The sequence below is a fragment of the Rhinolophus sinicus genome, linkage group LG01 (genome assembly GCF_036562045.2).
Source record: "Rhinolophus sinicus isolate RSC01 linkage group LG01, ASM3656204v1, whole genome shotgun sequence".
Classification (NCBI taxonomy): Eukaryota; Metazoa; Chordata; class Mammalia; order Chiroptera; family Rhinolophidae; genus Rhinolophus; species Rhinolophus sinicus.
The window spans coordinates 157301074-157326891 of record NC_133751.1 but is presented as its reverse complement, the minus strand read 5'-3'; the positions used below and the strand labels follow the sequence as shown (position 1 = coordinate 157326891).

The following is a 25818-nucleotide window of genomic DNA, read 5'->3' as shown; positions in this document are numbered from 1 at the left end:
AGATTTTTTTTACAAGAATGGGTTCTACCTACACCTGTAAATTATGTTACTTCAATCTCAACAAACCTCAGTGATTCTATCAATATAAACTGTTCTTTTCTTAAAACACACACACACACACACACACACACACACACACACACACACACACACACAAACTAGTTTTTTGGTTTTTTTTTAAGGCTCTAATTGGCAGGCATCACAGCTACATCTTAAATGTGTTACAGTGGAAATCTTCATTTTAATTTCCAGTGAGAGGTGAGGAAGAAAGCCCAGTCTGCAAAAACACTTGGGGTCCCTCCTCCCACCATACCTCTCATTCCTCTTCATGAAAGAAGCTGTGCAATTACTAGGTCGCTAAAGGTATCTGAGTGCATTCTCCTACAACAATTTACTGCCTGAATCCTGCTGGAATTTCTGGTTATAGGAGTATCATAGAATGTATGTATCATGGATGCAAAGGTCAGATGATTTCACAGCCATGTGGAAAGAGGAAAAGAACAGGACTAATTTCCCTCAGTTCCTTGGTTGAGCACCCATCTCAATGCTCAGTTCCCAGGAGCTAAGTATACACTTCTGCTTGCTTTTCAGAGTATTTTCCTTTTGGATTGGTGGTTAGCTTTTTAACACATACCTACTAGGACTAAATAGGATAAAATCTCATTAATACTCTTAATTGCTATTGAAAAGCACACCCCTTCTATTATTTTGGAATACAGAGTAAGCACAAGATTATTTACATGATTCTAGGGTTTAAATCTAACTTCCTAGAGACATCCAAGTGACTTGTAATAGCAAGTACTGGTCACCCTAATTGTGGCATGGGAAGGTGGAGCGTGTGTGCTTCTCTTGACTGGTGTGTTGGGGAAGATGGCAACAGCGTGATGGGCAAGGGTGCCTAAGAAGTGCCACAGGTGCTCTCTGACACCAGCCACTGCAGGACCATGTCCGTTTTTGAGCACCAGGGTCTCCTAGCCCTGGAAATTTCATCACTGATATCCTCCTTCTTTTTACTGCAATCTACTGAAAATAAATCTCCTGGTATTAGCTCTTCTGTTCTTATTTTTTTCTGACTAAAAATCCTCTAAGATAGTAGGACACTTCTGCATGAGCCTGAGCACATTAATGATTTGAAGCCCTTCATATGGACTATTTGGGGAGGGTGAAGAGGGGAGAAGAGGAAGAAGATGTATACAAGTAGTTTATGAACTTACTTTTAAATTATCTTGTATTATTACAGTCATGTTTCAGTGATAGTTTATAGTGGAAAGAGACATTTCTCTTAAGGAAATTCATCTTGTGACCATTTTCTTCAGTTTAATTCCCTTTCATGGGGCAGTTTTCCTGAATTGAACTATTGTCGGGATAAATTAAAATTTTTAATACATTTCAACTACATTTTTATGCTAAGAATACATTCCCCAAGAGGGCAGAGGATTACTACATTTAAGTATATACTTTTCTAATGAAATAGAAATGCACATGAAAATAGTTTTATTACATGAATCCTATCAATAGCACTACTCTCTAAAGGCTCACATCTCTAAAAGGACCTCAACTAGCACCTGATTTTCTAAGTTAAGGAATTTTACCTTAATCTTTCCAGATTTTTATTTTAAGCAGTAGTCTTTGAATGAAGGAATTCACAAGTCCAAGGATTCCCTCTGATGACAAAGAATGTTTAAGTACAATTAGTAATATTTTTGAAAGCCAACAACTGTTTTCCAAAAGAGTGGTACTTTTTAAAATTTCAAACTGGATCACAAATTACTGTATTTTTCTTACAATAGTACTGAACTTCTATTTGAGGTTTTCTGTTTCTGAAAAGCAGACATGATGGATTGAAATAAAAGATAATTTATTGCAATGCTTACTTTCATGTGCAGAGAGAAGCAGTATAATTGTAATTTACAGTAGCTGTCAAGAAAAATCCATCACAGATGACATTAAAATGACTTATTTTGCCTGAGCCACTTATTGTTTAAATGTGCATAATCTAATAGAAAGAGATTATTTTTAAAAATCTGCTTTATATTCTTCTAAATTAATATCAAAACATATACTTATGAATTAAACATTAGAAACCATTTATTGATACTTTCATCATGACATTTACAAGTATAAGTTTAAATTATTTTTGATTGAACTGTCACATATTTGTGATGCATGAATCTACACATTCACAATATTCTCATATGTACAGGTCATATCATCTAGAGGTAATTACAAAAATACAGATTTAGAAATATTTTAAAGCAAATGGGCTACACTGAGGATAGTAACACCATAACCTAAAGATCAGTAGCCACCCCTCATGAAGCAAAAGGACACGTAAAGAAGTTTTTCCATTAAGCTGTTTTAGCCAATACTTCTTCAGAGATATCATCCTAGGCTTTAGGTTTCAGAGAATCTCACAATTTCCTATAAGGATCACTAGGTTTTTGGCAACATAATACTAATAAAAGATGCTTGAATGTTCTTTTCATGATGTATCAGTAGAGGGAGGCTATGCAAAAGATGTTGAATATCTTAAAATAAACAAGACTCAATTGAAAGATGTTTGTAAACCTTTGGACTGTAATGATTCCAAGTACTTTTGGCTTAAATGTGGAGATTGCTTGCTTATTTACTCCCTTGAGATTTTGCCTGAATAAGATAAGGTAAAATAATAGATGTCCAGAAACACTGCCTTAACACATCAGAACAAACATTTGTTAGAATCAGGGCCAGTTTCCTGCCCCGTGGCAGACATAAACCATCTAAATAATGAAACGTATTAGGGTAAAAGTAAAAAGTTCATTGTCTGTTATTTTTCACATAGTTTCATAAGTGCAGTTCTTGGGACTGTTCTGGTTTTCAAAGGAGCTTGTACATGCAAATTCATACTCTGCAAAAACTGACCTTTGCATCCAAATAGCTAAAATCCAATGTTACTTTCAATGCTCCTCAGTCTTTTTTTATGTAGCTAGAATTAACGTAGTGAATATGTAATGAAATGCATTATCTTGCATGGAGATTTATCAGATTTTCCAACTGAATGCTATGCTTTGCTAGTACTAGCTGGAGTTCACCTGCATGTTGGTGTGGCGTGTGGCTCTTTTTTGTAAAGAGTTAAGTCGTACACAAAAAAAGGGAACAAAGGTCAGCACCCAGCCGCCACTTGAATGTGAGATTTTTCTTTTTATTCCCCTTGATGTATACTAGGCTCTGTGTTATTAGTCTTAATGATGGAAAATTGTAGTGTTGATACAAATCTTTTTTTCAAAGTAGTAGGCGGGAGCTCCATTTGTTAGTAAGTTTTTTTGTGACTAAAAGCCACGGACAGTACATTTATGTAGCAGTAAAAGGCCTAGATGCTCTTTCCATAGCAGAGCTAATTATTCCTACTGTGACCTTACTGATCTAGCCTGTTCCTAGTACATCTCATCTGCACGCCTGTTCCTCTGTGTAGATGGTGTCAGAGAATATGAAAAACCCTATAATGAAACCATTTTCATGATGGAGAAAGGCTACTGGAGTTGCACTTGCTACAAAGAGGCTCAATTATATGAGTAATTGTGATAATTTTCTACATTCATAGCCTTCAATGGGGAAAAAAGAATGAGAGCCACAAAGGAAAATTACTTTAACAAGAAAGTACAGAGAGTAAAAATGGAAGAAGAGACAAAAAAGGGAAAAAATAACCAGAAAAAAAGTTTAAAAAATAGATCTGGAGGGAGGAATAGCGAGACAGGGAGAACAACAGAAATGCTCAAAAGCCCATGTGCAGCTGTGTTACACAATTAAATTGAATTTTTTTTTTCTGCAGTTGATGAATGTGACTACTGCAAATGTGCCTCTGTAGTTAGCTATCATTTGTTGTTCCGTGACAGGAAAAGGATAATTACCTCTCAGAGAGAATCAAAGGCTGACATGCCCTTTAGACACAGCCATGAATGCAGAGCTCGATAGAATGCTTGAATAAGAATCTAGTGTTCTCTGCCCCCTTCTACTGAAGAATAAATTTTGTTAAAATGCAAGAGCACCACCAGTAAATTTGTTGAACCCTAGGTGTTCAAAAATATGAGGTACATCTATCGACTCATCCCATTTGCAAAAATAAAACTGCATTTTGAATTCATTTCTATTATATTCATGGACAGTAAGATAGTGAGATATGCATTAAATTTCTTTTCCCAGTAGGGGTCTGATTCAACATTTCCTATGAAAGAACAGAGAGACACTATCCTTTTTCCCAGGCTAGTTAGCCTATAATTTAAAACTGTCAAAAACACAATTTTGTTCAAAGTCTTCAATAAAAGCTTCTCCGATATAACCCAAAGAGATTTTACTAAAGTTTGATTCAGACACTGTTACAATATTTTTAAAGCCATAAATACATTTAACTGATATTTTACTGTCTTTTTTCTTAAAGTATTTGAAGGCTTATGAAGAAAAAAGGCACTATCTTTTCAAGGTGAGTAGGCCGTTCATCCTTTAGAGAAACTAGAAGTATTCAGTGGTTCATATTAATGAGAATAGTACTTTAAAATAGGTACCGACGTGATGATTTTTAACAAAATGCGTTACTTTTAAATGAAAACATATATTCTGCATGTCTACTTCAAAACAGTTACGGGGCAAAAAGAGATCAAAAAGTAAGTGACAAATCACAAAGAACAGTCTTGAATTCAAAAAGTACAAATACACTGAAAAAGCAAGCATAGAATGCTGTGTGGAAAATAAACAATGGTTTACAGGAAAAATGAACCAGCCTAAAAAAGGACAGAAGATCACCCTTTCAGGCTGTTTGCTAATCCACTAATTTGAAAGGTTTGCTCAAGCTAACCCTTTTTACCTCTGTGTCACAGGAATATGTTTCACTTCATTCCTTTATAAAATGTACGCGTAGCTTTTCTCCTGTCTCATTACCCAAGTGTTAGGATGCTTAGCCCCTTCTTAGGTACTTTCTACCATGTTTGGTGTGATTTTGAGTAAAGAAAAACTATAGACTAAGATGTCAAGCTAAAACTAAAGTGGCCATATAAATATTGCTTGCTGCTCCTATAAGTTTCTTTGCTGACCCTGATATAATTCACTTTAAAAAAATATATATATATACATATATATATGTGTGTATATATATATATATATACACATATATATGTATGTATATATATATATATATATATATATATATATATATATATATATATATATATATATATATATATTTTTTTAAACTGAGGGAACAACATTGCAGCTTGGCAGTTCACATACTGGTATCAGACAGAAATGATGGTTCTGAATCATAACACATGTCATCAACTTTATATCAAGCCACAATAACCTTTGTACCATTTGCCAACCCTCCCTTTACTTGTCAGTGTAAGGCTTACCTGATTGTGTTTCCAATTACAGAGAAGGGAGCCCCTGCTCTGCAAGCTGCAATTGCTTCATCTCTACACCTCCTGGCAACCGCCACTAACTTTTTACCACATTCATCCACATTGCCCACCAAAAATGTTTCAGAGGTGTCTCCATGGTAGCCATTGTAATAGACCTATACACAAACAGAAATTAAAAAATATGTCCTTGTTTAAAAATCGACTTTCCTAAAGTATATGTTGTATTCACTTTTGTATTTAGCAGATTCATGTGTTTCGCCCTTCCAGAATTACTCGAGTTTACCTACAAAAGATAAATAGATGTACTAAAACCTTACAGAAATTTAAAAGATGAAGCCATACAATGATATTACACAATTTTAAAATAAATGACTAGTATGGCTATTTCAGCATTACGATTGGCAATGCTATAATAACACTTTGATTCTTCACTTTTTGAGAAGACAAAACAATATATGCAAAAATTAGTGACCAACGAAACAGACCTATAATTATTACAATAGGTTGAGGGAACCCAGCAGTATTTAACATACTGAAAAGTTTCTCCAATGTCCTAAAGATACTTGATCTCTTATTTACCAGTTCTATATTTGGAAGCGATAGATAATGATGACAAAAAGAAGTAAGATAGATATGTCAGTATTAGAACAGACAGTAGGACAATTTAGCTCCAAAAGTTGAAGTGGCTCAATATAGGAATGAAAAATTTTGCCTGGAAGTGAAATCTTAATTGAATGTTCCAGATAGCAGAATGCTAAACACAGAAAACACTATACACCAATTTTCAAAGGATTAGAATATAACAAAACTGTTAAGAATAAAATTACAAAAAAATGTATTATTTCCAGTCTTCAATGATTCGGAAGTCCCTGTAGGATCTTGAATAACACCAGATTCATTATAAAAATCAATAATCACCAAATACTATAATAAGTATAAAACGCAGAGATGACTAGTTGAATACTGATCCACTGATATAGCATGAATTTGCTATTTTGCATAAATTTGCCCTATTTCCTGATTTCTCTTTCTCATAAAGTAGAATGCAGAAACTGTTATAAAAAGATATTTTTCTGAGCTTTCTGTTTTAATACTGAATTAATGTCTTAAATCTGTATATTATTCTGCATTAAAAAAATACTCTCCTCACTCTGTGAAAGAAGCAGGAAAGATCTTTATTATGTCTTCATTTTATAAGTCAGGAAACTGAGGCAGACAAGAAACTTATCTAAGGCTGATGGCAGAACATAGAGGTAGATCTTAATATGACGGATTATTGACTTCTAATCCAGTGTTTTCTCTGCTGTATAAAAGTACATTACCTTGCAGTAGAATAGTGTTTTATACATTTATTCCGATTTGCAACACAAGAAAGTATAAGTCTTAATTTTATATACAAGTATATATCATTTACTAATAAAAGAGTAATTATTAAAAAATTTTGTAACTGAATGTTTGTATAACTGCTATTTAGGTAAAAATGTATTTTGAAAACTCTATTTGCCTTTTCATATTACTTTTGTTAGCTTTCAAAATGACGACTTGAAAGAGTCAATATATATGGCAATAACAATACTTTTGAAAATCTGTGGCAGTTATCTATCATTACTGTTTGCACTCACAAACTATTCTTGTTTTGTATTTCATTTATTTAACAAATATTTACTGAGCAACTACTATGGGCATTGCACTATTTTTTAACATTCAACTTTCAAGGGGAAAAGAAGCCTATTTTCTTATAATATGTACTAAACATAATTATAAAATGCAACAAGTATTTTCTGATAAAAAATAGGATCTGATAATGGAGTCTTTCACTTAATATTTCAGATGAATATAATTTAAGATACTGACCTATGTTTCCTTGACTCCTTTACATTTCTAGACACTTGAAAACATTTCACTTTGTTTCATATATTTTTCAATTATGAAATCATCTGAATGTTAAAAATGGAAGTGTGTGTATGTTAAAAGTCTTCAGCAAAGTAGAAAAGGCATGGAATATTCTCTTTGGACACACTGAAAGTAGTAGGGAAGAGTATGCTTGATTTCATTCAAAGCACCAATATTTTATTAGGGGGTGATTAGGTGAGATAATAAATGTAAAACCCCCAAGTTAAGCTATAAACCAAAAGAAAAGTGCATCATGAAAAATACTTTATTTCAGGTATACTTCATAAAATAACTCCTGCTACATGATTCTGAGTTAGAAAGATACCAACAGAAGAGGTGTGGAACAAATGTCCAAGTATTTTAAGTAGGACAAAATGACACAGGAAAAAGTATCAGCGATAGAAGAATCTTTGGTTATATCCTCACACAAACTGATGCGAAGAAAAGAGATCGAATCAATTTCAACAACTGAAAATCTGACTGAGTTCAACTAACGGATGCCAACTAGCACCTCATTCCTACTCGTACCTAAGTTTCATGGACTGGATATAAAATAACTTATTAAAAACATTTCCTCATTAATAGAAATTATATTCCTTGAATGCTTTCTATCTCAACTAGTGCTCTGCAAATAGTGAAGTCATATTTATTTTTTAAAATTTGTTTATTAATCATCAGATGGATAGGATTTATTTATAATCTACATATTCCAAAGGTACCATTACCAAACTTTTTAGTAAAACGAACCGACAAAGCACAAATGATCCAAGTCTGAGGATATCAGAAAAGGTTAGAGCTTGTACAAGTTGAAGTTCCTATATTCAATTATTTTGGGTTGTGATTTAAAAGAAAGGCTGTTAACCATTTGGTGAAAACGTAAGTTCAGCGAGAAAACCACTCTGCCCGCGTGCTTCCAGTTCAAGGCTCTCTATACTAGAAATGGAACACGACGTTACTACCTTCAGGTATTTTAATAAATCTAAGGAACACTGCTAGCAAAAGAGTTGCTGTCCAAATAGACTGACACACACAGGCCAGTGTAGCCCCTAATGACAGAGTGAGATAATGACAGGCCCCACTCAAAATCAGCAGGAAGAGGAAGATCAATCTTGGCAGAGTGAAGGAAAAATGCTGGCTTTCTTCGCGTTAGCTCATCTCATACGTCTCTAGCTTCAGCAGCTGCCCAGTGCTGTGGTGCTCCGCATTAACCACACAGTGGATCAATAACAATTACACCTTCTCAAAAACATGACACATAGCAGGATTGGGCTGACATTTCACTTAGGCCAACATTGATCTCAGTGCATCTGATTCCAGCCCTAAATTCAAGTCAGGCCTGGGTTTACTTGGAATAAACACAGAGTTAAAGACAAAAAAGGAAACCAGCTGCTTGCGTCTGGGTCTAGAAGTAAACAGCCCTTCCATCGGTGCAGTTCACGTTTTCAATCCACTCTTCTTCCTGTTGCTACCAGCAATTCTGAAGTTGATCAAAGACTATTTTATTTTTTATACGATTTACTCACCGTGACATCAATGTTGATAATATCTCCATCCTGAAGAGGTCGACTGAAATATAAACAGGGAAAAAAATGATGATAGACAGGTCTCAATAAAAGGAATATAAAAATAAATACCTAATGACTATTGTCACAAGCCCAATGAGTCGCAGTAAAATTTGGAGCAGAGAAAGAATAAGAGGAATAACTATATCTAATCATTAACTTATGTTAGTCACATCAAATTGTACAAAAAATATCTAGTATGAACATATTACCATTGTGTAAAAATCTGCTATTTTTAGAAAATGTACGTATTAGTTACCTTAATTTTGTCAAGAGCCAAAACAATAGTCGATAACCAATACTTAACCTACATTTGGACTTTTACTATTTATATGATTAAAATCTAAGAAGCTAAATAAGTATTTAATGCACAACCACTTTCTTGAATTACATACTGCTTTAACAAACATGAAATGGGGGTGTTATGCCCATTTAGAAGCAAAATACTTCAAATTTTTTGTTTTACCATAATCAGTTTCATAAGTTTGCAGGTGGGTTTCAATTAAACTGCAGTGTCTTTCACCATATGTTATAGATCTTAGTTTCATGTTTTAGTTTCCAAAGGAACAATATGTTATTAAGCAATGAATACCTGTCAGGAATACCATGACATAGTACGTTGTTTACAGAGGTACAAACAGATTTTGGAAAACCTCCATAGCCTAGAGGTGAGGGATAGGCATCGTGACGGATGATTTCCTGATGAACAAGAGCATCTATCTCTTCAGTTGTCATGTCAACCTAAAACATTAAATAAAGAAATTGTGTAGCAACAGTTGAAGACCTTTCCTGTATCTATCGACTATGCCTTTAGCTACAACACTTCCAGGTGAGATTGTATAAATAGACTGTGATTAACTTGTGGGAAAAAATGCTAATTAATTATGATTAACACTAACATCCTAAATTGTGCCTTTTTGACAGTCATTTAAGTATATGATGGTGTTATGGACTATTAGGAAATGGGAATTTTAAACTTTAAGATCCTTCAGATCATTTGTGAGTCATTAAATGATATGACCCCTTTTTAGCCTGAAGATTTCAAAAATAAGGTCTTAGGCAGTTCCTTCCTCTTCCTCAGTGGTTAGTACCCTGGGCTAAAAGAAGCACACGAATAAATAATCAAAAGTCTCTTCAGTTTAGATAATAAAGCTTGAAAAGTAGGTGAATCCACACCTTTTTTATCCCAGCAAAACATTACATGGGTTTTGCAGCAATGGTGTGGAAATTATGGATCATCATTTAAAAAACTGAGACCAATACATTTTTTTACAGATTTGGTTTTCACTAATCTTGATTTCTTTCACGCCTAAATAAGTCACCGTGTTTTTAAAAAATATTTTTCTCTTACAAGAAGGTATCTAATTGCTTCCAAACTAAAATAAAACTATAATTGAGTCTTGTGAGCACATGAAGACTATCTACATAAACTCACAAATTGTGAATAAAATTCTAAAACAAAATATTTTATTAAAAATGAACGATTTCTTCAATAATTTTCTTTGTGCTATTTTATATTTAGTTATGTTGCTATAGCAAATTTATGACACAGGTGATACCTCAAGTGATTTCATTATTGGGTCTCACTTCCTAAATTCTGCCCACCTTTTTGGAAACTACAGGCCCATGTTTTCATAGCAGAGTGTTTCAGATTATTTTGAAAGATTATCTTCGTATATTATTTCAGATTATCTTACTAAATCTTGTAGTAAGATAGTTGTGCATAATTACACTTCTGTATTACCTATTGTTTTGTGTATCTGGTCTGATATTTTTTTGCAAAGCTAATTCAAGAAAATTGGAGACAAAGGCTGAGGCAGAGCAACATTTTAGGCACACGGAAATAATATGGGGAATAAAAGCAGAAACTACAGGCAGGAGGAAGGGGGCAAAAGTCAAAGCCGGCTGCCATTGATCAACTGGTATTGCCTGATTGAGTCCAAAGTATGTCCAGAATTCTGCTATTTAAAATTGAATTTGGATTTTTAAATGATCTCTTGAATAAACATAATTCAATCTCCTTCCCCCACCCCAAGGTTTTACTTAATTATTAACAAGTTAGATGTGTACAAAAGGAAGAGTTAAAGGGAAAGAAGAAAAAGAGGAGGGTTTGTTGCCCCTTATGCAAGTTCTTCTGAGGCTTGGGGAGACGCCACCTTTAAACTCTTCCCGGCCAGGAGGAGGACATGACGAGCCAGCTGACAAGCCTGACGAAGCCCTTGAATCTGATCTTCATTCTTAACTTCTATGCTGTCTCCCCAGTCGGGCACAATGCCTGTCGTCACATAGTCTGGCTTCTTTATGTGCTTGAGGAAAAAGGATTGAAAACGAAGATCAGAACCCAGCGCACGACAATGGGATCATTTTTTCGGACACAGCCTCCTGCTTCATGGAGTTCTGCCCTTCCTGCCGGAGCACCGACCTCCGAAAACAGCACAACAGACCCTCCAGGCTGCCCCCAGTTCCTTCCCCTGCCCTTTTGAACTTAACATTGCCTGTTAGTGCTGCCTCTGGATGATCTGTTAACCTTACTGTGCTTTGAGCCAAACTGGACTGAAGTAGACTTCTGGTCAAAACAAACAGTAGTTTTCTTTTTTCCCTTCTCCCAATCCCGTTAGAAGCATATTGGCATTGATGAAAAATAGCACCAAGCGTCCAAATTGTGAAACGGCTAATTAAGAGCACTTTCATCTTCTTAACACAAAGATAAAATTTATGCAAAGGATAGTTCACAACACCCTCTCCGAATGAATTTATGTAAAAGGCTGACTGTCAAGCCCCCTGAAGCCCATTACGTATACTCTTTTCTTACACTTTGCAAGTGTACCCAAACTAAGATGGGACTAGAGACAAAACAAAACCGCTTTCTTTTCTTTTCCTTTCTTTTTTTTAAATACATAAAAAATACCTAGAACGTTTTCATCATTTGTCAAAAACTAACAAAATATCCCCCAAAACTCAAAACATTCAACTCAGGACCACCCTTGTAGAACATTCTCTGTCACCTACTTAAATCTATGGGCAGTATTCAGAAAATAAGCACTATCTTACACACAGAGCTTCTCTCAGTCCCAAGGTTTCGCCCAGCTCTTTACAAGCTATTCACGGAAACTGCTCCATGTGCATTGTTGAACAGTATCCAGTCGGCTACACAGCAGTTGGGGACAGGAAGCAGAGAGAGAGAACACTGTTCAGCTGACATCACAGCAACGCTGGAAGGGCCGAGGTTAGGGCTCTGCTCTTTGTGACATGCATCACGCAGGATTTTAGGACCTTCACTTCCTCTCCTGTTCAGATGGGCCTTTCTGATACAGGTAACGCCACTGCTTGGGCTGCTGCAGCTGAGCTCTGGATGAGCACCTCTCTCCTACAGCTCTCCCACCAGTGCCCACAAAAGCTCCCAGTCTCCCCCCAAGACTCTGTGCTCTTAGCTCCACTCTGCTTTGTGACCTGGCCAGGTTACAACTACAGGCAGAAGGGCTATTGGGTTATCACTGAAATTCTAAAACAATACATGCACCTCTCCAGAGATTTCTTTTTCTTTTCTAACTAAGGAAATACCAGGAGCATACTCTGGGCTCTGGTGGCCTGTCTTGTCAGCCCTTGCCACAAAAATGGGCCACTCACCTTCAGCCACTCATAATATACTTAATGTGGGTTCACTGAAAAAAAAAAAACACATAAAAAGGGAAAGCAGGTAATTTTTGTGACAACTCTATCCTTCTTTCAGCTATTCTTGTTCTTCCTAACTGACCCACACACCTCCTTTATATTGCCTTTAAAAAAAGGACAGATTGTCTTTCCACAAAGTTATAATCACTAGAAAATGAGTCAAGAATGTTCTGAGACAACATATTTTCTTTAATTTAAAGGAGGTTCAAAGACAGCAGCATTAACAGCATGGAAAGTATAAGAGCAGGCTTCATGGAAAAAAAAATCTGTACTAGTCTCAAGCAAGCTCTCTTAAATGATTCTAATTTTATGGTCAATTATATTCTCTAAAAAGGTAAAAAAAAACTACACACATGTAGTTTTATCTTCATGTTACAAATTTAATATAGAAAATTTCATGATAGAAATTTTAATTTTAAATAAGCCAAGCAGTTGTAAACTCAGCTCTTTATTTTAAGAAATTAACGTTACAGAACTGCAGGATGTAAAAACTTCTCAAATTACTATTTTAAATCACAAACCAAGTTTAAAAATTATGATTCAAATGGCTTAGAAATCAAAGGTGCAAAAACATTTGATCACTTCTGCAGTTAACCTTTATCTTGGCTGGAAAAAACAGCAGATAATAGGCAATACAGTACCTTAGGGACTGGATGAGCTGAAGAAACTGCAGCTGGCAAAACTATACTGTGTGAAATATCTCTTTGTCTCCGGAAAAAGAAATTTCTTCTTTGTTGACTGCTTGACTGCTTGTGGAAGTAGATATGATTGAGTGGTGAAGACAAAATTCTATGACAACCTAGGAGCAGAAAGACACAGATTTTATGTAAAAAAAAACCCTAATATAGTCCTACATTTTAAGATGTTGCGTTGTTGTCTATTAAATCCTTATTCTAATCCTTTATTGGCTCAAAAAGGAAAAGCCCCAAATAGAAAGGAAAGCAGTGGTATTCTGAGTTCTAGCACAATAGTAGCACAGCATATTTATTAGCTAATACTATGTTTACATAAATGTTTGACAATGGAAAACTCTACTCTAATGGGCAACAAATATATAAAAACATCTGCTGAGCACCAGGTCTGTAAAATGAACAATCTCTGCTGGGGTAGCTTATGCAGAAATGCCCTGGATGACCCTAGATTTAGGGCAATGTTTGGGTGGCTTTTCATTCTTTAAAGCCCTGAAGAATCATGGACAAATTGCCAGCTGCACTTTTTGCCCTCGACCAGATTACTACTCTGTGTTAAGTTCACGTGCAGCGAGGCATCATACTGAAATTCACTGTGATGAATGCTCAAGGCAGATAAAGACAAGACAGCAAAAGTGTAGGGTGCAACCCTGAAAGAAAATGAACACAGGGTCCTAAAACACCCACACCAGGAATCTAGAAACATTATCGATCAAAATGTTAAATGCACGTATCCTTTGACTCAGCAATTCATCTCCTTGGACTTTATCTTGCAGATATTATGCAATGATGGATATATGAAGATGAACTTATTGTGGCATTGTTTGTGGCAGAAAAAAATGGGAAATAACCCAGATGTCCATCAGTAGGGGACTGGTCAACTATATTATGGTATATCTACACAACAGAAAACTATGGAGCTCTTCAAGAGAATAAGCTCAATCATCTCTAAGTATTAATATGGAAAGAGGTCTCAGTACATTGTTAAAATAGTAGCAAATGCTGAACAATATGCATAAAAAGCTCATTAATGTAAAAAGAGCTTATAAATGTATATAAGCTCACATGCCCATAACATTTCTGAAAATTAATATTCATCAATAGTGGTTATTTCTGGGGCATGTGATTGGAACTCGGGGTGGGGAGGAAGCCTTTCTGAGTCACTTTATTTTCTTCCATACTGTTAGATTTTTTTAAAACCATCCACTTGCATTACTTTTAAAATTAAAACAGTAGTTTAAAAAAATCCCCAACATGTCATAATTGCACGTCAGGGGTCAGCAAACTACAGTCCAAAGGTTAAGTCTGGTCTGTTTTCATACAGCCCATGATCTAAAAATGATTTTGTATGTTTGTAAATGCTTGAGGGAAAAAAATCAAAAGAAAAATAGTATTTTGTAACATATCAAATTCAAATTTCGGTGCTCCTAAATACAGACTTATTGGAACATAGTTACCCTCATTTCCTTACAATTGTTTATGGCCACTTTTGAGCTACTGTGGCAGAGTTGAGTACTTGCGCCAGATTTGGCCATTTACAGAAGTTTGCCAGCTCCTGATCTGGAGTACTGGTTCCTAAGAGGGGGTACCCAGACCAGCAGCATTAGCATCACATGGGAAAAAGATGCAAATTCTTGGGCTCCTCCTCAGGATACTGATTCAAAACTCTGGGATGATGCCAGGAATCTGTGCTTTAACAAGCCCTCAGGGTTTGAGAATTATTGGCCTAGAGTAAACTTTCAGCTGTGAAACATAATGGAAACAAGAATTGCAGGTGAGTATTGGTCCCAAAACTCAAGCTCTCCAAGTGAATGGGAGACAGGCACTGAGCAAACAAACCACAATGGTCAGTGATTCAATGTGAAACTTCCCCAGGGTCAGGCTGTAAGTGCCAAAGCTGAGGGAAGGCAGGTCGAGTTGCTCCCAACAAACTATATTACTTCTCTCACACTCATGAGAAAAAATGAGCTAACACACATGGAAACAGCCAGAAAGGCATCATAAAACTATCAAAAATGATTACTATTAAGTTATTTTTTCCAATGTGCTTATGGGTTGACCTAATCCATCCACTTTCTCAAGACAAGCTCCCTTGGCTGACCAAACACATGGTTCCATGAGAAGCAGGCTGGGCAGTCTGTGGATATAGAATGGAAAATCTGGGTCCCAGCTAAAGCAAAGACTCACATGAAACCCAGTTACGACTCTGGGTCCCATAACCGCATCTGTAGGTCGGACCAAAGACATGCTCAAGTGTTTCCCTTGTGAAGAAAGTATGTATTGTGATGACTATTAATAATGACAACACTAATAGAAATAGTAACAGTAATAGTGGTTCACATTTAATGGCCCCAGAGAGCGAGGTGCCCTTACGTACATTATCTCTCACCCACTCTGTCAGGTAGGCAGGCAGCTGTTGACGTCACTATTTTATGGGTGAGGAACTACGGTCACACCTCTGGTGATAGACCAATGGCTGGCCCTGCCTCAAGGCTTCTGAGTCCAAGTCCAGGGCTGTGTCTTCCCCTTCAACTCCTCTCAGCCATGGGCAGGGCTCTAGGAGCTAGCATGCTTTGCTTTAAATGTGTTTTTTCAGGGGATGGATTTTGAGGAGAGTGTTTTTTGTTTGTTTGTTTTTTTAATCATGAAAAAAAATATCATTTAGAATGAAGGTACTTTTCATGAACATTCTTAGAACTGATCTAATTGGGAGGCGTTGTGGTAGTGAAAACAGCGTGAGCTTTGAAGTGAGACTGAGTCACCCAAACCGGGAACCCTGCTTTCTTCACCACTGCGTGGGAATAGCAGTGCTTTCTTCACCGCTGGGCTGTTGTGAGCATTGGCTGAGATAACACAGGTACCATGCTTCCCTGACAATAAGACCTCACTGGAAAACAAGCCCTAGCATGGTTTTTCAGGATGACATCCCCTGAACATAAGCCCTCATGCGTCTTTTAGAGCAAAAACTAATATAAGACCTGGTCCTATTTTCAGGGAAACACGGTATGTAAACCATCTTTAAAAAGTAGGTGCTCCACTCCATGACTATTAATTTCTTTTCCTTTCCCTTCTCTCCGACATGTTTTCCTGTGGGCCTCTACACTTAGGTTTCTTTTATTCAACAACTACTTACTGAGCTCCTCCTACGTGCCACGCTCTGGTCACAGGGGGAGCAAGGGGACAAAGTCCTTGCTTTCATGGAGCTTATATTCTGTGGTGGGACACAGACAAGCAGCAAACCGACACCTTAGATTATATCAGATGGTGATATGTGTGACGAAAAAGCATCATTCAGCAGCATCTGATTGTCATGCTGCATCCCAGGTAATGGGATGACGTAGACTCCGATCAATTTTAGGACTCACGAAAATTATTTTCAATGTGGCTGATAACACACAAGAGAGATCATCTTTATCAGTATTATCAAGTTCAAGTACACAGTCATTATCTGGGGAATCTTTTCTATGTACTCAAACTTGAAGCATGAAGTCATCGGGCCTCTACTAGGATATCTGGATGAGGCTTTTGGGACATTCACTTCTAGGATGAACTGTGTTGCCGTGTACCCATCCTGCCAAATGATGGGCTCAGCACCAAAAAGAGGCAGGCACACCCCACATGACTTAAACATTGGGAACACAGCCTGAACATACCCAATCTGTTGACAATTATGGTTCAGCAGTACACTCAGCAATTCCACTTTCATAAGATACTTTTTTATTCTAAGCAAAATCTTTTCTTTCAATCTGATAAAAGATACCCTATAAATGTTGTTACAAGGTAACAGGACGATAAGGTACGATATTGTGTTTATTTCACTAACTATTCATTACCAACCAGAAAAAAAACACACATCAGTGTTTTCACAGGTGAAATGAAGATATGGGCTTAAGTCAGTATGTGCCTTTTGAAGATAATGGTCCTCCAATGAACATAGCCAAAAAAAAAAAAAAAGAGGCGGGGTGGACAGGATCCTCAACTTTATCAGTCACATTGTAATTAGTAAATAGTAATCAAGAAATTTTCTAAACACACAGTGAGCAAATTAAAATCCCCAGTCCCAATGATACTCAAGGTCGCAGGAAAACCAAACTACAGTATTTGCTAGAGATCATTCTAGAAAAGGTTTGTTGCATTTTCTCTATATTTCCTTTTTTCATAAAAGTACGGCTTTGTACACCTAAAACTAATAGTGTTATGTATCAATTATATCTCAATTTAAAAAAATAAATAAATGAAATCATTGCTGATACTTTCTTATAATACATCTAATTTCCGACTTGCTACCTTCAACATTATAGCTAATTTGATGCACAACGTATGTCCATCATCAGAGGCAGGGACCCAGCCAGGTTTCCATCGGCCACAGGACTGGTCTCTGTCTTCTGGGCACCATCATTCACTCTGATCTACAGCACACTCTTTTTTCGGGAGCTATTTACCGAAAGCTATTTTCCGGAAACAAGGTTTAGGTGTGTACTAGTTATGGCAAGGGGCAAGTTGAGGAGACGGTGGTAGTTAACCATCAGAAACCTCAGGAGAGTAGGAGAGCCCCAGATCTGCCAGGAGCTGCTCTGGACTTAGTATTTGATCTTAAAAGACACGATCAGAGTGACTGTTGTTATTGCCGATTACGTAACAGAAACTCTGTAGGGTTTCCTTAGGCAGTAAATCTATACGTTATTTGTTACGAACCCTAGAATATTTACTGTTATCAAAGGTAATAATAAGAATTATTTTCAGTGTCACAAAAATTCTATCAGCGCCTAGTTTGAGCTGAACGTTGAAAATTATAGGCAACTGCTTCTTGCATTCCACAGAGGAGCACACTATGTGGTCTGAGTGTCTTTTGAAATTGCTCTATGTCCTCTGAATTCTGCAGCACACTTTTCCTATTTAAAATTTGTATTTGCGATAAAATCTAGGTTATGGTTTTAAATATTTTAATATTTGGTAATAACATCAATTTTTAAAAGCTGCATTCTATTTTCCTTTACAGATTAGGTCTGAAAGGTGGGATTCTAGAATTCAAGTCTGACGGAGGGAGGAATGCATTATGTTGCTGCACAAACATGCCCTATATTTCCTGGCCTCTTACTCAGGGTTCATTTTAATTGTTATCTGCTCATGCATTGTATACCACATAATGAAATGCTTCCATTTCACCCACTGAGCCCTGGGTTTTTATGTGCACCTCTACCAATGACCCTTAATTAAGCCGATTTTACCCTTGAAAATGCGAGGTGTTTTTTTTTTGTTTGTTTTGTTTTGTTTTTTGGTCAACAAGTATTTTTAAGGGAGAAGTCTGAATGAACTTTCAAAGAGACATTTAAAATACTATTTTAAGCAGTTGTAAAACTGAACAAAGTATTTGTACTCAAGTGTGGGCTACCAACACCTCTATTTTTCATTGTAAGTTTCCAGGGAAGCACTCTCACCCTGCAGCATGCCATCAACCCTCAGTTATGTTACATTTCAGAGGTATCAAATACCCGGGTAGAAAACAACACAAGAAAGTAGCCTGTACTACTTTACATTTGCCAACAATGTCAACCAGAGATAATATGTAATTTAAAAGACACCCTGTAAAATGTCTTACTGAATATATTTTTTCATAATAATCCACAAATGCCAAAGTCTAGCAACAAAACTATTATTTATAGCATATCAACATCTAATTGATTTTACAAATGGAGGCAATTATTTTGGATGAAGGGAGGAATGCCTGCCAGATTTAAATGATTTATGATTACTAAGAGAGAAAACAACAATGTTTTGCTAACTCATTTTCAAAAAAGGCTCTTACACTCATTGATAATTTAAATTTTAAACCAAATGATTTGCTTAAATGATACATTAACTTAAAAAAAAAAAGCAACTTACTTTGTGACAGCAAACTGACATATTTTTAACTGTTTAGAAATATAGCTTCCTACAGTTGGCTCAGAAGGGACTGTACCATAGAAATACATTTTCAAGGTGCAGATTTAGAACCACAGAAAGATGACACTTCATGAGCTCCAACCAATGACCCAGATTAGGAGCTCAGGCTCTTACAGCTCCGTGTGATTCAAGTCCCAAAGAGAACAGTGCAAATGCATCCAGGCCTCATATTTCTTGACTAAAACATTGTCTGCTTGATAGGTTTGATAACTCGCACAAATGTTGCAACAGGAAAATTAAATAGTCTGCATCACTCAATATTACTCTCATTGATTTTTTATAATCTAGTACTAAGATACATACTTCAAAAGTAAATGAGAAGGATTGAAGGTTCCTTCCCATTTCCCTGAGACTATAAAGCAGAAGAGAAGCTCCCATTTCACAAAATAACCTGTGCATTTGTTGAAGGAAAACACACACACACACACACACACACACACACACACTCACACACACTCGCACAGCTAGGGGAATGCCCCAGGCTGAAGCAGATACTGATTGGGCAAAGCTAAAGGACAAGGGCCCTTGAAACTAAACAAAAGCAAATTCATTCTGTTGACAGATGCTGATTACATCAAAGCAACAAGGAACTCCCCCAACTCCAATTTTCTTTTACAACAATTAATATTTCTCTACAATCTAACAAGAAGGACAAAGTGAGTTTTTAAAACAATCACAATAAACATTATTAAACTTGTTTTTTAAAAGTTTCAATTCAGTTGGAAGACTATTCTGGTGTGTTTTTAGCTACGGGCTTCTCCAAACAGTGGTTTATTCATTCCCATGGACATGTCTGGGGAGTCAAGCTGGCCAAGCCATCAGCCCCTTCCTTCCAGGGGTTAACTACTCTGGCTGCCAAATAAAATACAGAGCGAGCCATGTAATTATGGAGACAGTCAAAGGGCAGGCTCTATTTTGAAATCTATTTGCACAGACAAGGTCTTCCAATTGAGCTTACAGGAAACAAGCTGGTAAAGAGCCTCCTTTTCCCCAGATGCTTTCCACACTTTTTCTCCAATTCAGGAAATCATGGATACGGACACCATACACCATTACTTCCTGGATTTCAAGCTAAGATGCCATTACAAGAAGAGTGGATCTGTTTCACAAACCTGTAAAAAAACATTTTTGTTCCCTAATTAACAGCATTTGGCAACAGCCTCTGAATGATAAAGCTACAGTGTTTATTAAACAACATTTATAAAGGGGATGCAAGCCCAGTTGTCATGTAGGTGTTAGAAAACAGATCATTTTTTTTAATGCTCCAAATAAAGCCCATAGTTGAGAGTCTAAAGCATAATGGCATAAATATTTATCTGAAATGAAGAGTCTACTTGACATCCAACAGTGTTATCCCTGAAATTATTTATAGCTAAGACTGCTAAAACAGTAACAAAGAGGCCACAGAAATCAAAAAGAAATTTGTAAAATATTTTAAGTGACAAAAAAAAAAATCACAAGTCACTTTTATGTTGAAGCATCAAAAATGGTCCTACATGCTTAAAACTCTAACTTTGCAGTATCTACAAGACTGCCTCATTCTCATATTAAAATAGGATTGGGCCACTGCTACTGATAAAACTAAGTAGTCAAATGAGGGTGAGATAGTCTTCACCTGTGGATGTCAGAACTCATCATGGAGCTGTACAGCACAGCCTGGGTGCCCTGGTTCTAGAGAAGATGAGCTGGAAAGTCAGCCATAGTTAGAGTACTTCTGGGGAGAGGAAAGGCGGTGGCCCGAGGGCACTCTCTTCCAATAATAACAACATTCAAGAATGATGCCCAGGTCATGGCAAAACATGACCTTCCCCGAGGCTCCATCAGGAAGTTGGCTCCATGCTACATCCCTCCTCCTTTTAAAAAAATTTATCAATAGCAACTGATAAGAGTAGAACATCAATAACAACTTCAGAAAGAGTTTAGGAAAATAATGTTGCTTCTTTACTAAAGCTAATTGGATAATATGTGATGATTAATTAATGTACAACACCAGCATCCGGGGCTCTATTATTTAAACAAAAAGCAGTCCCCTCTTCTTGGGAGACAAAAACGCCCTAACCTACTCTAGAAACACAGGTAATAAACATATCTCTACTTAATAAACTCATGTTTGTGGGTCTAGAAAGAAATTCCTTTCCGCTGGCCCAACCACAGCTCCAGGAGGGGTGTCAATAATTACAGTAGGAACTCAAAGTCTAAAACTAAAAGCAGATCATTTGGTGAGTAAGTGGAAATTACATAGAAATGATTATTTTGTAAAAGGAAATAGGGCTATTGTGTGATATTTCTCCATTTAAGATAAAAAAACGTTTACTTCAAAATTTTAATCTAAGTTCATCTTTATAATCATAAAATATTGAGTCACACTGAAATAGTATATGCTTAGAAAATCCCATTGTCTTTCAGCTAAAGTTTAGAGAAAAGCAGCTTTTTAGCACTTCAACAATACATATACTCAGGCAACTTCTTGGACAAAGAAATACTGTATTCTCTTAGGGGAAATAAAGGAGCTGTTTATTAGGGCTGTGGTTAAAATGTAATAATTCATTCTAGTTGAGCCCTGTGAAAAATGTCATCAAAATATCATTTTCATTGCCAGATTTTCTGGATGCCGTGATATCATTTAAATACAAAATAAAAGACAAGCTCTGACCAGAGTAGAAGTACACCACCAAAATGGACCGAAAGCAAACGTTGTTCCATCAAAGTAGCAAACAAGAATTGCACACAATCCTGATACCCAGAGAATGCACACTTCTGGGTTAGCACAGAACATCTGGCAAACTTCAACTTCCCAAAGTCTCTCAAAAAAAAAAAAAAAAAAATTTCTGTTACCTCACACACTCTGGTTAAAGAAGAGGAAAATAGACACATTTTATATTCAAGCACACAAGCAAGAAATCACACATGGAGAGTTCAATTTTAGAGACAGTCTATATAAAAATACAAGTTTAAAAAATTGACATAGGAAAAAAGTCCTTCCTTAATTATTTTTTTTAAAAGACTATTCATAAATACTATTTTCATGTAAAATACTACTCAAAATATTAGTAATTTGGACAAAAATATCCAGTGATAGATGTTGGGACTTATAGTTTATTATCAAAGTAACAGCTTAATATGAATATTTTTCAATTGTATTAAAGCACTTGAAGAGTGTAATTTTAGTCTTCCTGGTACAATAGTGTCAACTGAATTCTATATGCAACATGCTGTAGTTATATTGTTGGATGCATTTCTTTTTCTCCTTTTTCCCTCTCTTTTTAGGAGCCATTTAAAGTTATTTATGCAAACAATTGGTATAAAATAGCTCAGAGCTTTGACCAAACTGCAGTATCAATGCTAAAAACAAAATCTACATCTTAATATTTTCTTGAGAATGTTTTCACTGTACAACTCCAAGTGAAGGCATGAAATAAAAGAACATACTTGAATATAAATCCTACAGTGGTTATGTTGACAATTGTGGGAGTTTTTCTTTGCCCTGTAACCAGGTGAGAGGAGTGGTAGGTAGGTAGGTAGGTCCGTTATCACAACCTAAAATGAGAAAGCTGAAGCTCCAGGAAAACTACAGTATTTCCAAGCTTCTGCAGTTGAGATTACATAGGTTAAAGACAATAGAAGCTGAGATCATGCATCAAGGAGTTATTTTTACAAGAAAAATAAAGAGGAAATACACAGTAGCTTCTTTAGTAAAAGCAAAAAATTCCAAATGATCTGAAGGTAGCTTTTTGGACTGATGTAGTTCATGTTGCCACAAATAATTTTATATTCAAATCAACTGTGTAGACTTAGTTAACCATGTGAATAAATAATCACCCCAAAGCTTTAAATGCATTAATGCAAAAAGTGCAATGTATTACAATGGCACAGGCTGAAAAGCAGAGTCCCATAGAGGCCTGTTTACAAACTGCCCCTTGCCTTTCTTTTTTTCAGATATGGATGCTCAACCATAAAACTATGATTTTTTTGTACTAAAGATTAAAAATTAAAACCACCACCATTGCTAACAAAACATGTACTCTTTATAAGGCAGGCTGCCTCTCATGATCTGAAAACACAATATTATTTGAAAACTTTAATTCACAAAGATTATTGACACTTGGTGGAATGACAAATTTATCATCTCATTTTTAGATTAAAGTCTTCAACAAAACCACGATACTGAAATAGTTGATGTGTACAATATTTGGAAACATGTTTATTATCTACTGTGAGGTGTATTTAACATTTTTTGAACTATACTTCTACCAGGGTGTTACAAACAACAACAAACAACAACAACAAAACAACCTCCAAATGCCTACATAAAACATAGCTAATTTGGAGGTAAAAGGAAGGAAGTAGTGTGGAATTTACAACACGTTATATTTTGTTTGTGAGTGCACCATTGGATTTTCCTCCAAAAAAAGGTGCCTATGGAATTATATTTACTTGAGTTCTTATTTAAATTGGTTTTCCTTCTCTGAGCACTAGTTGGTTTACTCGGACAAGTTAGTTATGCTCTCTGAGCCTTAGTGTCCTCATCAGTTAACAGGAATACCTGTTAACAGGATTGCTATGATAATTGTGTGACACGAGGTATGCAAAGTGGCACAAGGTAAGCACTCGATAATTGGTCATTATGATCACTGGTTACCTGATTGTGGGAGAAGGTCACTCTAAAATGTACTAATCAGTAGTAGAAACCAGCTTGAATTTCAAACTGTGCTTTGGATAATTCACAAAGTAAATACTTCACCAAGTATTCATGAGATCCTCCATTCGGTCCCAGAGCTGCTACTTAGAAATCATGCTATCCCAAGCACTGGCCTCTCCTACCTTCATCACAGGACCATTTAACTATTAAATGAGACTGCAGATGTAGAAATACTTTACAAACTAGACAGCACCTCACGATTGTAGTGTAGAGAGAAGGCTTTAACTCAGGAGGAAGAATTATGCACAGCCTAGCTGACATTTTTCTGAGAGCTCTCGGTGGGGCCTTGCTGGAATACTGACCATGAAGTCTAAGGAAAATCTCTTCTTCCACTCAAAGGCAAGGGACCCCAGCTTTTCTCACAAATCATATCCTTCCAAACACATTAGTATTTAGAATAGTTTTTATATTTGTGCAAAGGGTGGGATAGGAGAAATCATGTTACAGTGAAGACATTTCCTATAATGCTCACTATCACAAACAATTTTAAGTTAGAGAAGAATGCTGCTATTTTTCTTTATGTTACTAAATAGTGTTTAGTCAGTGTTGTGCTTCTCCATAAATGGTTTTGTTGTCCTTGGTAACCTTAAAGTTTGTAAGAATTTAAACATATCTGTCTTGTGTGCAACTATTTAATAGAAATATTCCAGTGCTCACCAAACCTTATTGTTTAAATGCACCAAGAAGTCTTTTTTGCATAAAAATTCCTGTTTATTAAACAGTGATACAGGAAGAACTTATTTACATTTCAAGCACTACCAACATACATCATTTATGACAAAAAAGGCAAGCACTCCATAAGAAATGCTCAATCACTGTCAATCACAAACACTAAAATATACATAAACCAAAGCAAGCCGTGTGAACTGTATTAAATTCATCTAAACACAGAATTACCAACAGAACAAACAAAAAAACAAATAATTATCAGTGACTCACAGACCTATTTACACAGTACACAAAATAACTTGAAAAGGTGTAACCATGGAAACCTGATAACCCAAATTCAGTGCCTTTAAATTTTGCATTTATTTAAACACTGTGTAAATGATGTCTTTACAAAATTTAAATATTTCAAAAGCAGTCAAATCTTATCTTTGTTATCTGATCATTGATCAAAATAGTTTCAACTATAAATTAACTGTCTTTAAAATCATTCAGGGACCAATTTAATGAAACCGTGATAAAAATGTCAAACAAGTTTTTCTAATTTTTCAGCAAACTGTTAATTTCGCAACCACTGATTAACAATTGAAAAACTCAACTATATCCAATAAATTCCATAATAGTCAAATAATATTAAAACATGCTTTGACATAAAGACTTTTCTTAAACTCACACTGTTGCATGCAATCACCCCCACTTCCTCTAATTAACTACGAGAGCTATTAGCTATTTCAGTTTATAGGTGATTTTCACTGACAATTACCATTTGAATAGTTTAATATTTAATGCTATAGTCAGTCCTGATGTCTTATATTTTATTTCATAAGCAACATGAGCAAAACATTATTTTGCAGTTCACTGGCTCCCAACTTGAGATGTAATGTTCAGTGTGTATTTCATTATGTAGATGAGCAATGGATGTTGTTTGACATGATTTAAATGGGTCAACAGTATTTTCCTAGTCACATTAATCATTCAGACAGCTAAAATGAAAAAAAAAAAAAGGCCTTGAAAACTAAAACTAGAGAATCTATTCACACAAATGACACTCACCATTGCCGGGTTATCTAGGATGTGGTTAAGGAGAAGGAAGAGTTGCAGACTTTGAACACATGTTTCATTATTTATTCAGAAACCACTTCAAGACCCTAGCTCCATTTTCAGAATCCAAGTGAACACCCACAGGGACAGATTTCTGAACTACCAAACTGTAATATTTTTAAAAAGCATTAGATGGAAATCTATAAAAATTTTTCATTCGAGAAGAAAGAATAAAACTTGAGGAGCCCAGCTCCAAATGAGACTGG

General features: G+C 35.9%; 1 protein-coding gene and 1 long non-coding RNA gene across 7 annotated transcripts in view; one reads left to right on the top strand and one right to left on the bottom strand.

Annotated features, from left to right (window-relative positions):
- Positions 1-25818, bottom strand: part of METAP1D (methionyl aminopeptidase type 1D, mitochondrial) — a 69408-nt gene that overhangs the window by 4852 nt on the left and 38738 nt on the right. For 4 of the 6 annotated variants that reach the window (XM_019727436.2, XM_019727434.2, XM_019727435.2 and 1 more), the window contains 5 exons: positions 13156-13313; positions 10999-11148; positions 9435-9583; positions 8804-8846; positions 5379-5542 (listed from right to left, as the gene is read on the bottom strand). In XM_019727436.2, the coding sequence (XP_019582995.1) occupies positions 5379-5542; positions 8804-8846; positions 9435-9583; positions 10999-11148; positions 13156-13313 (664 nt within the window). Of the gene's footprint in view, positions 1-5378; positions 5543-8803; positions 8847-9434; positions 9584-10998; positions 11149-11893; positions 12439-12469; positions 12505-13155; positions 13314-25818 lie in introns of those variants that run through there. The other 2 variants (XM_074338059.1, XM_019727438.2) reach the window with 2 other exon arrangements.
- The window catches only part of LOC141572702 (uncharacterized), a 73817-nt gene that overhangs the window by 17667 nt on the left and 30332 nt on the right, over positions 1-25818 (top strand). The gene's annotated exons all lie outside the window — the stretch shown is intronic.